We start from the raw sequence: 14,093 nt of genomic DNA, 5'->3' as shown, positions 1-14,093 counted from the left end.
GTACACTTCCCTCATGCACCACTGGCATCTCCTCAGCAAGAGGGAGCTAGTGAAAAATTGGGCAGATATGAAAATTTTTATATTTAATGTGGATTTTTAGAAAGAGAAATTTTAAAAATACACAAAATGTGAAGTAGAAAAGTATGTTCTGTCTTCTATAGTACAACCCTACCCAAAGGTAAGGACTGTAACCAGCGTGTGTGTCTGTGTGTGTGTGTCTCTGAGTGTGTAAGAGATAAAGAGCATGTGTGTGTGTCCACTGAAAAAACTCTATGCATCCGAAGTATATATGTGTGTGTATATCTTTCCTTTCGTCACCAAAAAATAGCATATATTGTTCTCTCACTTAATGTATTTTAAAAATCATTCTGTAACAATATCTATAGATTTTTGTTTTTAATGGCTTCATAGTATTCCATGATATTTATGTATCATGACTTGTTTTTGCTTGTGTTGGACATTTCCGTTGTTTTGGTTTTTTTTTTTTTTTTTTTTTTTTAACTACATGCAATTCTGTAATGAATCGCCTTGCATGTATGACTGGATACACATTTATGGATATACTTGTAAAGTACATTCCAATTTAAAAAAAATAGCTGTGTTACTGGTCAGTGCATTTTCCAATTTGGTGCATATTACCAAAAAGGTTATAAATTTCTACCTTTCTTTCAATGTGTTAATAAACAACCACCCCACATCCCCACCATTGGATGTGGTCAATTCTTTATCTTTATGCTCTGAATGGCAGACTTGGCATATTGATGCACATGACCTGGGCCCCCAGGCAGTGGAGAACGCTGTAGCAGATGGGAGTGGATGAGAGGGGAGAAGGAGTGGCAAAAGGCTGCCAAGCAGAGAGCTACTAGGTTAGTGGTGGTGGGTGAGCTGAGAACCAATAGGACACATGCCCTCATCGAAAGAGAGAGGTTCCAGGCTGCCACCTGCTCCAGCTCGCAGACCCTCCCAGCCGCCTCCCTCCTTACACTAGACTTTGGCAAATATCAACTTTTATTTGTAGAGGGAGTAGCACCTTCAAAAGCTTATGGGTGAAAAGAAAAGAAAAGAAGTTCAAATCAAATAAAAAGCATACTTCACAAGAGGAAATGCCTAGGAGCTGGGCATGGGTGTTGATGCACCTTCCAAGGGAGATTGGTTACACGTAGTGGTATTGACCCATAAGTAAATATACGGAAGCTTCCAGAAGTCAAGTTTCTCACAGTGCAAAAGGAGAGTCACAAATAGAGAAAACCAGAAAACTAGAATGAGCTCTGTGCTTCTGACTGGGAATTGGGAGCATTGCAGGGAACTGATAGTTTCAGGCTGTCCCTGAAAGCCCATAGATGTGAATACAACAGGGAGTATGTTTCCATCATTTATCTGTATATGTAGGTGTATCTGCAGAGGACCTAGGAAAAGGGACACCCTAATAACTAGAGAGCACCCAGCTCCTGGGCCTTTGGCTTCTTGAAAATCATTTTCCACTAAAAAGAAGTAGAGTTCTTTGAGAAGTGGCTGATTCCAGGTCTGGGACACCAAACCTGCAAGTTGAACCTTGGGTATCTTGTTATGCCAGATAAGAGGGAGAGCTCAAAGGCTAGAGAGACACATCAAAAGGACAGGAAGCTGCTCAAAGGGGCTCCCAGTGGCCAAATCTGGGACAATTTGAACATCAAAACACATAATGGTAGTAATGGAGTGTAAACCCTTGGAGCAAAATAAAAGCCATTGTAGCGTATATTGGTATAAGCATATAAAGGACTAAATTGAAATTTGATGAGGAACTGGTGATTTACATTGTTTCAAAACTTTCATTGACAACTACTGCATGTGAGGCAGATACACAAGTCCTCTGAGTATCTCCCTGATTCTAGACAAATGGGGCTCAAGAAACCATATGGGTCATTAACCACCTCACTTTACCCATGGAGAAACTGAGGCCAGACAGAAGACACTTGCCCAGTGCCACAGAACCAGTGGCACCTGAGCCAGAACTGGAAACAAAGCCTTTGATCCCAAGTCTGGTGTAGTTTCTATACCCCCCAGGATGTGCAAGGTTGCTTCTGTCTAGTAAATAGTTATGTTTTGGGGTACCCACTTTACATATGGTTCCTATTCCATATGAGACTACCTTATAAAGGATGGGCACAGACACCATGCTAGTCTAAACATTTCATCTTAGCACTCTCTGATCTGTAGGAATCCAGGTAAGTAGCCTCTAAAATCTCCTCTGCCATTACTCTAGACACTTGGAAAGACTTCTCAACTGGTGGGTCCTTGATATCTTCCCTGATTAGGACTTCGACATATTAATTTGGGGGCAACATGGACTTATAGTTACAATCAAAATGGTCCAGTATTAAATATGGATACACAAAAAAAAAGAGTAGACAGAGTCCAGGAAGAATGTAAGTAGAAAAGAGAAAACCCAAAAACCCCTGCACCCCTATTGAGAGGAAACATGTATACCTTCGAAAATTATCAAAGAAAAAGGCTTATGTTGTTTTTGATGAGTGAGGTAGACAAAGTTAAACACAAAGAGCTGCACATTCTGGGCTTGTCACTACTCAGCTTGGGGGAGGGGTAAGTGAAAGGGGCGGGTGGGGAGGTGGAAAGGCCAAAGGTCAGGCCAAACCCAGGAGTGGGTGATGGTGAGTCTGAGGTGCCTGGAGGATGGACAGCATCACAGCTGTGATGGGGACAGATCTGAGCCTCTTAGACTGTCCCCTCTATATGGAAAAGTCCAAATGGCCCCTGGATCCCATGCACCTAAAGAGCAGTGGGGCCAAGGGACAAATGAAGGGACAGAAATGAACTGTTTCTTGTGACCATTGAGTCCCCTGGGCCCAGAGGACACTGATGTAGATAAAGGGACAGGTGAGTATTTACATGGTTACAAAGCCCTTCCCCACAAAACACTTATTACTTACAGAGGGAAAAAGAGAAACTTCAATGAGTTTTGTCAAATTTATAGTCATACATCCATACCCCTATTAAGATCTTGTTTGAGATGACAGTAACCCAGGTATTCCATGCTTTAAAAAAGCTGATTAGACTGTATACTTAGCATGTGTAGACTTTGTAAAGTTTGAGGTATCATATACCACAATACACTTTTTAAAATTACAGAAAATAATTTCCTGACATAGATCCCTATACTTTTCTTTACCTCTCTTGGCCATCAGTGAAATTTTGCATCTGCATACAAGGAACCACGTTGGGACCTCTTTGAGGGATAAAAGGGCTTATCCAGCCCTCTCACTTTCTAATCTCCCACCTCCCTGTTGCTGGAAACAATCTAAATCTACATTGGATTTAGAGTAATCTAAATTCACACTGCCTAGAATGAAAGGGTCATCCTCTCACATATAAAACATTGAAGTCGTTTCCCAACAACAAAAAATCTCAAAATAGCGCAGCAAGCCATAGATTTTAATAGGAAATATATAGTGCAAACAGATGAGATGTGGGTTGGGTGATGGTCCAACCCTGCCTTCAATCTTTTACACTCAGGCAATTCTTTCTCTGGAAGGTACTGATGCAGCAGAAGGTGGAATTGGCGGACTTGTGTGCAGCTGGCCCATCAGGGGTATTTGTCCACGTGGACACAATCTCAAGCTTTTGGTTTAATTGAGGTTTTATGCTTACTTGTTGGTCTGGAATTGGAAAACCCATCATTGGCCAGAGTCCTGAACGATGTAATAGTTATTTATCCTTGGCAGAGCCACTCAAGGGTGGCAAGGAAAGGAGGTACCAGGAGGATCCACACAGGAGGATTCTCTGCTGCTACATTGATGGCCAGGGTCGCTGATCTGTGCAGGGCAGTGAGGGAAATAGAGTTTATTCCTAAGGACAAGAGGAGTCCTCACCTAACAGGAACCCTCATCTCTCTTGGAACTGCAATCACTGTCCCTTCCCTGATCAGATGCCAGAGGGTGTAGGGATGTCCATGGGGCGGAAGCTGTGGTTCTCCTGCACAGGGTGACTTATCTCCCCCTGAGTCCCCCTGACTTCTGCTCAACCACATCATAGTAACAGCAGGTCTCCAAGCAGGGGAACCTTCACCAAGTTCAAGAGCACAAAGTGAAGGGGCACCTTGGTGGCTCAGTTGGTTAATTATCCGACTTTGGCTCGGGTCATGATCTCGCAGTCTGTGGGTTTGAGCCCTGTATCGGGGTCCGTGCTGACAGCTCAGAGCCTGGAGTTTGCTTCGGGTTCTGTGTCTCCCTCTCTTTTTGCCCCTCCCCACTCATGCTCTGCCTCTCTCTCTCTCTCAAAAATAAACATTAAAATTTTTTTTAAAAAAAGAGAGCACAAAGTGAAGATTGTGTAGCAGGGCCCTGAGCAGAGAATATGGTGACAGGAGTGAACCTCTCTTCTTCAGGGGCTGCCCTAGGCCCTACCTCTCCACTTTCACCTATACCCCACCCATATAACCTAACTGTTAACCTTCTGGCTTCTCCTGGGAGGGATCTCTCCCCACTCTGACCCCCACGTGGTAGAGCATAGCAGGTCCACTATCACATGCACCCTGTACATGAACACATGGTCTATGCACCATTGGGCCCTTGCTCACATATGTCCCCCTGGTAGTGTCCATCAGTATCCAGAATCTGACCCCCTCAACCTCTGCCTCATCCCCTCCCCTACAAGCAGTGCCAGGACCCCCTGCAGGCCGGCCTCGTTCTCTCCTTCCACTTGCCTTAAGCAAGATTTGTCATGTTCATTTCACAGGGGGTTCTCTTGAGAGAGAAGACACGATGCTTTGTACTTCCTAAATTATCCTTGAGCCCACTGTGCTCTTTTCCAATGCCCCACTTCCTGTGGAGCTGCCGCCCCATCTCTCCACCTGTAGGCTTCCTCCTGGGCCCCTCAGTCCCCTAAAAGTTTCCCATCCTCTTCTCCAGACTCCACAGAACAACTGGTCTTTAAATAGTCACGAGCAGGACAGAGGCCAATCGTGAAGCATGAACCAGGTGCCTGGCTGCACACATGACCGAACACACTGTCCAGCAGGGCAGCTCCAAGGAATAGGATCCTTGAGAAGGGAAGGAAGACAGACTGTACCAGAAGGGAGGCGGTGAAGGGGGCTTCTGGGAGGAAACACACCTTCACCCTGAACTCGGATGGGGTGAAACTGGGGCAGCGTGTTTGCCCTTTGAAGAAAGAGTTAATTGATTGTTCTTTGGATGCCTGTGGAGGGGGTGGGTTTCAGATTGATGGCCCAGCCTGTCGACTGACCATGTTGGGAATGTGAGAGAGCAGGAATGCCAGCTTCCCACTCCTTCCCAGCATTTCCCAAGCACTTGGGAGGGGAGGGCTGGATCCATGGAAAAAGGACCTGCCCTTGACAGTGGGCAGAATGACTCCCCCTCAAAGATGTCCTAATCTTCAGACCTTTGAATGTATTAGATTCCTTGGCGCAAGAGAATTAATGATGCAGATGGATTTAAGATTGCCAACCAGCTGGCCCTGAGATGGGGAGGTGATCCTGAGACATCTGGATGAACCCTATGGAATCGCCAGTGTCTTTATAAGTGAAAGCACACAGGAGAGCCAGTGTCAGAGTAATGAGGGTGAGAAAGACTCAACCACCTCTGCTGGTTGATGGAAGAGACCATGGGCCAGGGGTGCAGCGGCCTCCAGAAGCTGGAAAAGACAAGGAAGCCCTTCTCCCTCAGAGCCTCCAGGAGGAGCCAGCCCTGCCAGCACCTTGAGTTTTAGCCCAGTGAGACTCATCCCAGACCTTGATCTCTAGAACTTTAAGATCATAACATCGTTTTGCCTTCAGCCAGCAGGGTGGTGGTGATTTGCTCCAGAAGCCACAGGGAGCTAATCCAGAGCCCTTCCCTTCTGGCAACTTGAGGCTGAAAACACCTGCACCTGTTTTGGCTGCTTGGGGGTTGGGAGGCAGGTCAGAAGACCAGAAGCTTCTCTCCTGCAGCCCAGCTGAACAACTTTGCCTAGGTTTCTTATGGGGAGGGGGAGCTCTTTAAGGACTCAGAGGAACAAAGAGGGGGCCCAGTGCAGACCTGTTTCTCCCCAGCAGAGGAAACATCAGAAGGGCCAATGGGGGCCCCTGTCAGAGTGCCCCAGGGGAGAGCTGTCCCAGGGCAGCAGTGGGAAAGGTCTGTGGGTCCAGCTCTGCTCACCTGGTTAGCGGGCTATTCAAATCCATGGGCTGGCTGCTGTTGATGCCCTGGGGAAATGGACGAGAGGAAGTCCAACTGGGCAGCCTTGTACTTGCTACAGGCTTGGGAGAGTCTGTTGGATCAGAGGCTAAACACAGAGAGCAGAGCATGGTTGTGAGTGTCACAGGTGGCTCCCATGGTCTCCACACCCCACCCCCAGGGGTGCAGAACCTTTCTGTCTTAGTGCCACTGCTCACCCACGTTGGTTTTCTCTTGCATCTTTTTGGCATTATTCCAAACAAACGATTACTGATTTGCAGAGAATCACCAGTTTACCACCATGTGAGATATTGGGGTTGCTGGTTATGTGGGCAATTCCCATTCAGTTTCATCTCAGTGTCCTGCTGGGCACAGCTGAGCATGTCAGAACCATGTTCCCAATCCCTGGAGCCTTAAATCAGCCAGGCAGGCTCCTTTCTGAGTCTCAGCCTGGCCTGAAGCAGGCTCTGTGCCAGCTGCCCTGAAGCGATGTGACCCAAGAGCTGGCAGGCCCAGGGTCCCCTGTCTCCTGGGACTGCTGAGTGTCTGCAGCCCCTGCTTCCCCCCTGCAGTCCTTCCTGCCTCCCCAGGGCTTGCTTTCTTACTTCTCCAGGCCTTCCCGGGGAAGGTCATCTCGGTCAATGGTCCAGACTCCAATTCTCTGGCACCAACTCCTCCTCCACTCATGCACACATCTCCCTACTTTTGTCTTTTTCAGTTAATTTCTGGAACATTCTACACAAGCATACCTCCACACTCCACACATTCGCATACCATATGTGCATATGCTAAGTTTTAAGAGACTTTTGTCTCTCTAGAAATGGAGTGTTGAGTAGCAGATGCATTACCTACCTAGTGCCTGTATGTCTGTGTGTTGGAGACAAGATGCAGGGGTCCAGAGGTGGAGCAGTGGGGCGGGGGCTATAGCCTGACTCTCCTTCCAGGCCTGTTTCCAGGGAGGCCATAGTGCTTCTGGGGCAGCTGCAGGGGAGCCCAGGGTCCCCTCCAAGGATAGAAGCAGCCAGAAGAGAGGGTGCCTGCACCATGGTGGAACCTACCTTCCCTTCTCCCAGAACTGGGTGCACAGTCCCGTGCTTACTCCTTTGTGCTGACGTTGCCAGAAGGGGGAGGGGGAAAAAGAGGGCACAGGGGGAGGGTCTCTTGTCCTGTAGGTAAGACCTTCAGGATCATGGCTTTCTGGCTCCCCACTCCTCTCTGTATGCCTGATATGCCCCACGCAGGATGGGATGTGACCAGGAAAAGAGGAGCTGTCTTCCCTGGACAAGCTCGTCCTGTTCAAGTCTGTCCTTCTCTGCTCCCTCTGGGGAGAGCAGATGGAGACATGTGGAGTTGTGGGGGCTCACTCTTTCTTCCAGTCTTTCTCAGACTCTTGGCGCCCCCCATACACCCTTGCATATGCACACACACGCTCACATAAGCACACACACACGTATAGCCTCAGGAGAGTTTTGAGACTCCTCTCCATCTACCTGGAAAGTCAAAGAAACAGTCCTGACTCCTCTGGGGGTGGGTCCCAGGGCCCCAGAGCACAGGAGGGGTAGTACTTACCTGGGTCGACAACAATAGAAAATTTGTACCCCAGGTCATTGCCGGTTCGCTCAATCCCACACCAGTAGGTGTCTGCGTCTTCCCGACGGAGATCCTCCAAGGTCACGGTGAATATGCGTCGGCTACGATTTTCCTGGATGGACGCTCTGCCCTTCTTCACCAGTTTCTCTGACCCAGTGGTCTTAACAAGGATTTTGCAGGAATTCCAATTCTTCCCACGACACCACCACTTCCTGTAGGATTCCCATCCTGGGCTATACTCACAGGATGTGGTCAGAGTGCCCCCCTCTCTGCCTCTCACCATTCTCTCCAAGCAGGTGCAGAAGTGGCCTGGAAAACAGAAACCAACATGCACCTTGTCCTCCCTTGGCCCAGAGTTGACCCAGGCGCTGCTGCAGCTTCTGGCCCTGCCCTGAATACCAGCCAGGAACCTCTGCCCTCTGTCTAAACACCACATCCCTCCTGTCCATTCATCTCCCGCAGAATTTCTTTTGCTGTCACCCCTCTTGGGCATCCTCCTTGGGTCTCCTAACTGCCCAATATAGCGGCTTCCACTCACTTGCCATCCTACTGACCACCGTCCCCTGCCCTCCCTCAAGCAGCACCTCTTCCAGGTAGCACAGAGTGCACAGCGCACACTGCAGCCACAGGTGTATTTCTGAATCCCAGAGCTGGTGAGACAGCGTGGCCCCCTCCCCATCCATGCCCCTGACACTCTAACCCCCACACACCTATAAACCCTCAGCCTCCAAACTGACATGAACTAAACACACACACACACATACACACACACACACACACACACACACACACACCAAACACACTCACTCACTCGCACAGGTGATTGCTTGTTTTTTTTTACCTATATACCTTGTACTTCCATGTTTCTATAACATCAGTGGATGAGTAAATGGGGTCATTTTATTTCTCATGATAACCTCCTGCCTAGAAGAGTCACTCTCTGCATCCTACCCCAAGCCCTGTGGTTCTGGAGGATGAGAAGGAACAGAGCTGGGACAGCCAAATGGTCCTGCACTAGCTACTGTCTCCTCTGAGCCTCAAGCACCAGCTGCATCCAAGGATTTGACACCCAGCCCACAAATAGTCACCTTCTCATCTCTGATCTTCCCTCCCAGGTGACACACTCAGAGTGTCTTGCTTGTTGAGCTAATGACACTGGCCAACAGTCTTGTCTTTGGATCATCCAGAGCAGGGACTCAGGCAGGCTGATGTGTGGGGTTGAAGAACTCTCCAGAGAGCCTGTCACACCCTGGTTTTGCTGCCTGTCTTCCTCGCTGTAGTCTGAGTTCTTCAGGAGGGAGGTTCCCAGCTCGAGCTACAAGTTAAGACCAGTTGTTTAGGCTTTTAAATGATCCTGATGTCTGAATCCCACCTTGACTGAGTGGGTCTCAGCTGGAACCTGATCATCTGTGCTCCTTAAAAGTTCCTCAGCAATTATTTATGTATATGTGCATATATGAGTGCATGTATGTATCTGTCCATCCATGCGTCCATCCATCCATGCTTCCTTCCTGCCTTCCTTCCATCCATCCATCCATCCGTCTAACATCTATCAAACTATCTGCCAGGGTTGACAAACAGTGCCCTAGAAACAGACACCATTTACGTTATTTATTTTTCTTTTCATTCCCCAACACCTAACTTAGTACCTCTCAGGTAACAAAACTTAAACAAATTTTTTAGGGGCACCTGGTGGCTCAGTCAGTTAAGCATCCGACTTCGACTCAGGTCATGATCTCGCAGTTCGTGGGTTAGAGCCCCATGTGGGGCTTTGTGCTGACAGCTCAGAGCCTGGAGCCTGCTTTGGATTCTGTGTCTCCCTCTCTCTCTTTTCCTCCCCTGCTCATGCCCTGTCTCTCTCTGTCTCTTTCTCAAAAATAAATAAACGTCAAAAAAAAAAAAAGAAGTTAGATTTCAAAAAAATTTTTTTCTTATCTTTTCAATGAAAAAGTATCTTGATGAATGAAAGGCCCTGCCATTTTCTCCAGGAAAGCCCCTGTCTAAGTCTCACCCAGGTCCTCCAGGTACTTGGTCCTGAAGCCCCTGCCCCACTCACCTTGGACGACGAGAAGGAACAGAACCGGGAGCAGCCACATGTCCTGCTTGCCTGGCTTGTCTCCCTGGTGCTCAGCAAATGCCAGCTGCCTTCCAGAAACTTGAACTGAGCACAGATGCAACCTACCTTCTCTTCTTCTAAATTATTCCTTTATAGTTTCTCTCATCTACTTCCCCTCAATTTTTTCTTCAGTTACTTCCTTATTTTGTTAAGTAGTTAAAGAGCAGTGCCGTCGGTTGGGAGCGTATAGCTGACCTGATGAGGTGTCCCCTCCCTTGCTCTAGCCCCTCAACTCAGCATCCCCTGGAGTCTGACTCTGAAGACCTTCTCTCCAGGGAGGGTCCCTGCCCCTGCCACTCTGTAGCACCACATCCATTCTGTGCACACCTACTTCCTGCCCCCCCCCATCTTCCAGCCTAGTTCTCCACTTCAGTGGTATTGGCCCCTTTGTACAGCTGTCCACCCTGTTAGCAGCTCAGATGTGCTCCAAATGCCATTTCTTGTCATCTTTACCCCTAAAGTCAATCTGTCCCAACACATGGTCCCTGAGCCCAGGGATCCCTCTCCACCTGCCTCCACCACTCTAGTCTTCCGTAGACAAAGGCCATGGGGTCTTCTCCCTGCCACCTGCCACCTGCCACCTGCCACCCTCAGAAGGCCTTGCAGGGGTGGGGGGCTTGGAGGTGGAGCAGTCCAGGGCTTTGCCAGAGGAGTAGGAGAGGGCGTGGCGGGCGAGCCCCAGGAGGGAAGGGGAGCAAGAATCCCTGTCCCCCTCAAGGTCCTTCTGGCTGGACTAAGACTCAAACTGACATGAGACAGATTAACAAGAGAAAATCAAATCTAATAGCATACGTGCAAGGAGTCCACACAGACGTGGCAGTCAGGCAAAAGAGATACAAATGTCATCCCGAATTAAGCAGAAGGGGGTAGGGGACTGAGATTTCAAAGGGAAGGAACCAGTAAATGTTTGGTGCACAAATGTCAGTCCTGCCAGAGAGATGGGTTACTCAGATCAAATTTAAATGTAAGCTTCTCTGCAGTTGCACACATTAACAGTTCAGCTGGTACGTGTTTCTTCCAACTGAACAGGTCTATTCATCCGGATGATAGGTCAGTTTAGGCAAACTCATTTCAGAAGGCAGTGATGCGGGTGGATTCACAACGTTAGGCCTGTGGTCCAAGTAATCAGGTAAGAAACAAGAGGCTTTTCTATGGAAACAAGAGGAACCCAGTGGTTCATGACTGGATCAAACGTTCAGCCAGTTTCCGAGTTGTGAGGGCGGCCAGTGGAGCAGACTTCTAGATGTTGGACTCGAAGCATCTCAGATAGAGTGAGGGCAGGCTGTGCAGTCAGACAGGTCCCCTGGGTTTGTAGTTCAAATGTCCCTGGTGATCTCTGCTTGACTGATATCCCCTGAGCGATAGGCACAAAGATTGTGTAGGTTATGAGTTCTTGTGGATTTCTCCAGGTTTAGGTAAGTGGTTTACATTTAGCAGAACCTCAGGAGAAGGGCAGTTTTAGTTCTCAAAGGATTTCAAGTCAGAAAGGTGGGAGAAACCTCAGAATGTCGATTTGGAACGTTGTAGCTGGTGGTGGAAGACACTAGAAGAAATCAGGACCTAATCCAGTATATAATGAATAGTAATAAAATCTAAAATGTACAAAGATGTGTTATTGAAACATATTTTCTCTCTATAATCACTTCTTTGACCAAAGATAATGAAATTAACACTAGCTTGTTTGCAAAATAAGTCATTTCCCATAAAACTTGGCCTATTTCCATAAGTACAACAAAAATTGCATTGACTCCTTAAAACCTGCTTTGTTAGGGGTGCCTGGGTGGCTCAGTCAGTTAAGTGTCCGACTTTGGCTCGGGTCATGATGTCATGGTTCACGAGTTCAAGCCCCACGTTGTCAAGCTCTGTGCTGACAGTAGGGAGCCTGCTTGGATTCTGTCTCCCTCTTTCTCTGCTCCTAAGCTGCTTGTTCTCTCTCTTTCTCTCTCAAAAGAAGTAAAAATGAACTTAAAAAATATTTTAAAAATATTCAAGGCAAATACAGAAGGTTACATAGTTGTGAGCAAAATTTAACACCTTGAATATTAAGACTCCGTTTTCTTATGTAATTGAAAACTGATAAACATAGGGATTATTTTGGTAAGCACAATCATGGATTTTTAGGCAGATAATTTAAAATATGAAGAAAAAGTTTTGCCTGCAATTTCTTAGGGAGAGAGTCTAATAGCTGAAGAAAACTCTGTACTTTTAAAAAGAGGAAACAAAAACTTTTCACCCGTGTGCTTTTTGTGTTAAGACTCATTTACTTCTTGGGGCACCTGGGTGGCGCAGTCGGTTAAGCATCCGACTTCAGCCAGGTCACGATCTCGCGGTCCCTGAGTTCGAGCCCCGCGTCGGGCTCTGGGCTGATGGCTCAGAGCCTGGAGCCTGTTTCTGATTCTGTGTCTCCCTCTCTCTCTGCCCCTCCCCTGTTCATGCTCTGTCTCTCTCTGTCCCAAAAATAAATAAACATTGAAAAAAAAACTCATTTACTTCTTTAAATTTATCATAATCTTAGCCACTATTGGCTGTATATAAAAGTTCTTTCCAAAGATTCTATCTTCGTTAACCTTCTAGAACTTCCTTTTTTTTTTGCATTCAGATTTTGCCCTAAATGTTTCCTCTTGAAATAGCTGGTCTCTCTGTAGACAAAATTATTTTCTTTTCCCTCAACAAATGTGTCTTTTCATTCTTCATACTTTTTCTTACCAAAAACACATATCTTACTTCCTTCATATACAGAGTTGTTTCCTTTATTATGTCCAGTGGTCTTAATTACATTTATTAGAATTCTTTTTTTTTAAGATTTTTATTTTTACTGTAAGAGAGACAGAGACAGCACAAGTGGGGGGGGGCAGAGAGAGAGAGAGAGAGAGAGAGAGAGAGAGACTGATGCGGGGCTCAAAGTCACAAAACTGGGAGATCACGACCTCAGTTGAAATCAAGAGTCGAATGCTTAACAGACTGAGCCACCCAGGCATCCCACATTTATTAGAATTCTTTATTCTTTATTAGAATTTATTAGAATTCTTAATTTCTAGTGAAAACTAAGTAGTAAGCAACTGTAACTTGGTTACACAAGAATCCTTTAGATGGGCAAATTTATGAATATATTTTATAATTTTTAGAAACAAGTGATTTTTTTCATCTTTTCATAAAACATGAAATCTATTTACTAACAGGCTGAAATACATCTTTAATTTTGCTATAATAAGACAAAAGTGGATAAACTGATGTTCTTTATTTTACCATATTTACGGCTATACAATTTAACTTGTTTTTAACAATTATGCTCAGACCACACCTAAGCTTCATGAGGCATATGGCAAAAACACCGATTATTCTAAGGTTTCTTTTTCTCCTGATCAAGTTTGCAACAGCCATACCACAACCTCACTTGACTTTTAGTAAATACAAGCAGAATAGAAGTTTTATATTTAAAACTGAGAAATCTACAGACATATCTATTTTAAGTAAATCAACCTTAAATTAGCTTTACTACCAAATATGTTCCCAGATCATGTGAATTTGAAACACGTTTGGGCGAGTTTTTACCTTTCTGAGTTTTAGAATGCCCAATCCTTACGAGTGCTTGCCTTCAAACTAACTAAATAGAGTTCTTCTGCAAATTAATTTTAACAGTACCGCCCAGAGGTAGAGAAAATATCTCACATTTACAACACACATGGACACACACACACACACACACACACACTACACAGACAAGATGCAAACAAAATCTTAATTTTGTTTCTACTAATCCTTGTGGAGAGGACATGACAGGCCTAATTTTTAAATACCTTCCCTCTGGGGCGCCTGGGTGGTCGCAGTGAAGTCCGACTTCAGCCAGGTCATGATCTCACGGTCCGTGAGTTCGAGCCCCGCGTCAGGCTCTGGGCTGATGGCTCAGAGCCTGGAGCCTGTTTCCGATTCTGTGTCTCCCTCTCTCTCTGCCCCTCCCCCGTTCATGCTCTGTCTCTCTCTGTCCCAAAAATAAATAAAAAACGTTGAAAAAAAATTTAAAAAATAAAATAAAATAAATAAATACCTTCCCTCTATTTTTTTGTTTTGTTTTAGTGAAAAACTTTTCCCTAAAGTTCACATGTCAAAAAATGGCCCTTAGATCTTAGTGAAAACGGGGGTAGAGAATTTGTATCACAAAAGCACAGAGCAAGGGTCTCACTTTTCTCCAGGGAGGATCCTTGGAGCCTCTCTGCCTGTCA

The 14,093-nt window shown here is 46.3% G+C and overlaps 1 protein-coding gene across 1 annotated transcript; it reads right to left on the bottom strand.

The window, feature by feature from the left end:
* Positions 1-3,528: 3,528 nt before the first annotated feature.
* LOC115501203 (CMRF35-like molecule 5) lies at positions 3,529-9,853 on the bottom strand. Its single transcript, XM_030296157.2, has 4 exons — positions 9,814-9,853; positions 7,737-8,066; positions 6,150-6,276; positions 3,529-3,809 (listed from the first exon to the last, which is right to left on the bottom strand). Exons 1-4 carry the CDS (start codon positions 9,851-9,853, stop codon positions 3,707-3,709), a joined length of 600 nt encoding a protein of 199 aa, XP_030152017.1. The 3' UTR covers positions 3,529-3,706.
* Positions 9,854-14,093: the final 4,240 nt, after the last annotated feature.

Source organism: Lynx canadensis, chromosome E1, assembly GCF_007474595.2.
Source record: "Lynx canadensis isolate LIC74 chromosome E1, mLynCan4.pri.v2, whole genome shotgun sequence".
In the NCBI taxonomy this organism is placed as follows: Eukaryota; Metazoa; Chordata; class Mammalia; order Carnivora; family Felidae; genus Lynx; species Lynx canadensis.
The sequence above is the reverse complement of the archived record's forward strand: the minus strand, read 5'-3'. Positions and strand labels throughout refer to the sequence as shown.

Excerpts from the sequence above, each read along its gene's own strand:
- LOC115501203 (XM_030296157.2), bottom strand. The coding sequence starts at position 9,853 with ATGTGGCTGCTCCCGGTTCTGTTCCTTCTCGTCGTCCAAG. Across the intron at positions 6,277-7,736 it reads TTCTATTGTTGTCGACCCAG|CCTCTGATCCAACAGACTCT; the intron begins GTAAGTACTACC and ends CTCTGTGTTTAG. Across the intron at positions 3,810-6,149 it reads TTGAATAGCCCGCTAACCAG|ATCAGCGACCCTGGCCATCA; the intron begins GTGAGCAGAGCT and ends TGCCCTGCACAG.